Source organism: Myotis brandtii, unplaced genomic scaffold (genome assembly GCF_000412655.1).
Source record: "Myotis brandtii unplaced genomic scaffold, ASM41265v1 Scaffold13210, whole genome shotgun sequence".
In the NCBI taxonomy this organism is placed as follows: domain Eukaryota; kingdom Metazoa; phylum Chordata; class Mammalia; order Chiroptera; family Vespertilionidae; genus Myotis; species Myotis brandtii.
Window position 1 is genome coordinate 1 of NW_005328877.1, and position 941 is coordinate 941.

The 941-nt window shown below is 46.5% G+C and overlaps 1 protein-coding gene across 1 annotated transcript; it reads right to left on the minus strand.

Annotated features, from left to right (window-relative positions):
* Window positions 1–33: 33 nt before the first annotated feature.
* LOC102251634 (reticulon-4-like) lies at window positions 34–908 on the minus strand (the record flags this gene model as incomplete). The annotated part of the gene is given in 2 exon segments (XM_014533671.1): window positions 34–695; window positions 698–908. Coding segments are annotated over 2 exon segments (660 nt in total), but the record flags the coding sequence as incomplete, so codon positions are not given.
* Window positions 909–941: the final 33 nt, after the last annotated feature.

Below are 941 nucleotides of genomic sequence, written 5' to 3' on the forward strand. Positions count from 1 at the left end.
CCAGTGCCTCGGATAGGAAAAACAAGTATGACCACGGATTAAATTTATACATAGAAGCTCACGATACTTAAGATGAACACGCGGCAGCCAAGAAGGTGATTTTTCCTCAGACACTGCATTGCTAAAAATAAAGATCTGTGACACTGCAATGTCAAGGCGCCATTCTTCCCTGACCCTCCCCCATGGAATCAAATGTATATCCCCTTTAAAGATAAACTCCTACTATGAATCATTTCAGGCTTTTTTTCATTCAGCTTTACGTTTCAATCCAGGGATTTTTGCTTGGATTTCAGCCATAGCATCTTTGACATTCTTATTTGCAAGCGCTAGATAATGATCTATCTGCACCCGATGCCGCTCATAAATAACAGGAACGCTGAAGAGTGAAATCAGAGCCAAAATCAGTAGTGTCAGACCATTGAACAAGGCTCCAACATAGGTAAATACCCACATCAACACTGCAAACTTCAGAGAATCAACTAAATCATCAACTAAGAAGAGGCGTCTGAGTTCCTTTATGGTGCAGTTCACATGTCCAAGAACAGAATGACTGTATTTCTGAACCAACTCCTCGGATATGGCGACATCAGATTCCAAATATGCCCTGAATGGGTGGCCTTCATCTGATTTCTGGATAGCTTGGACCACACCCTTGTATATCCTAAAGCTGATAGTCACAGAGAGCAGGGCCAAGCAATGTAAGCCGTTAGGATCACAATGCTGAATACTGTCAATGAAAGGAGCAGGAATAAGCAGCCACCAAACACTGGTCCAGTCTTCTTAATGTCTCTCCTGCGCTTGGGCGCCGCTGGCGTGGAGGACGAGGCTGCGGCAGCAGACGGCAAGGAGAGAGTGAGTGGGGACTGGGGGAGCCACGGAGTTAGCACCCCACCCCACCCCCTCCCTGAAGGAACGGGGACAGTGAAGACACGGGGTGGCAA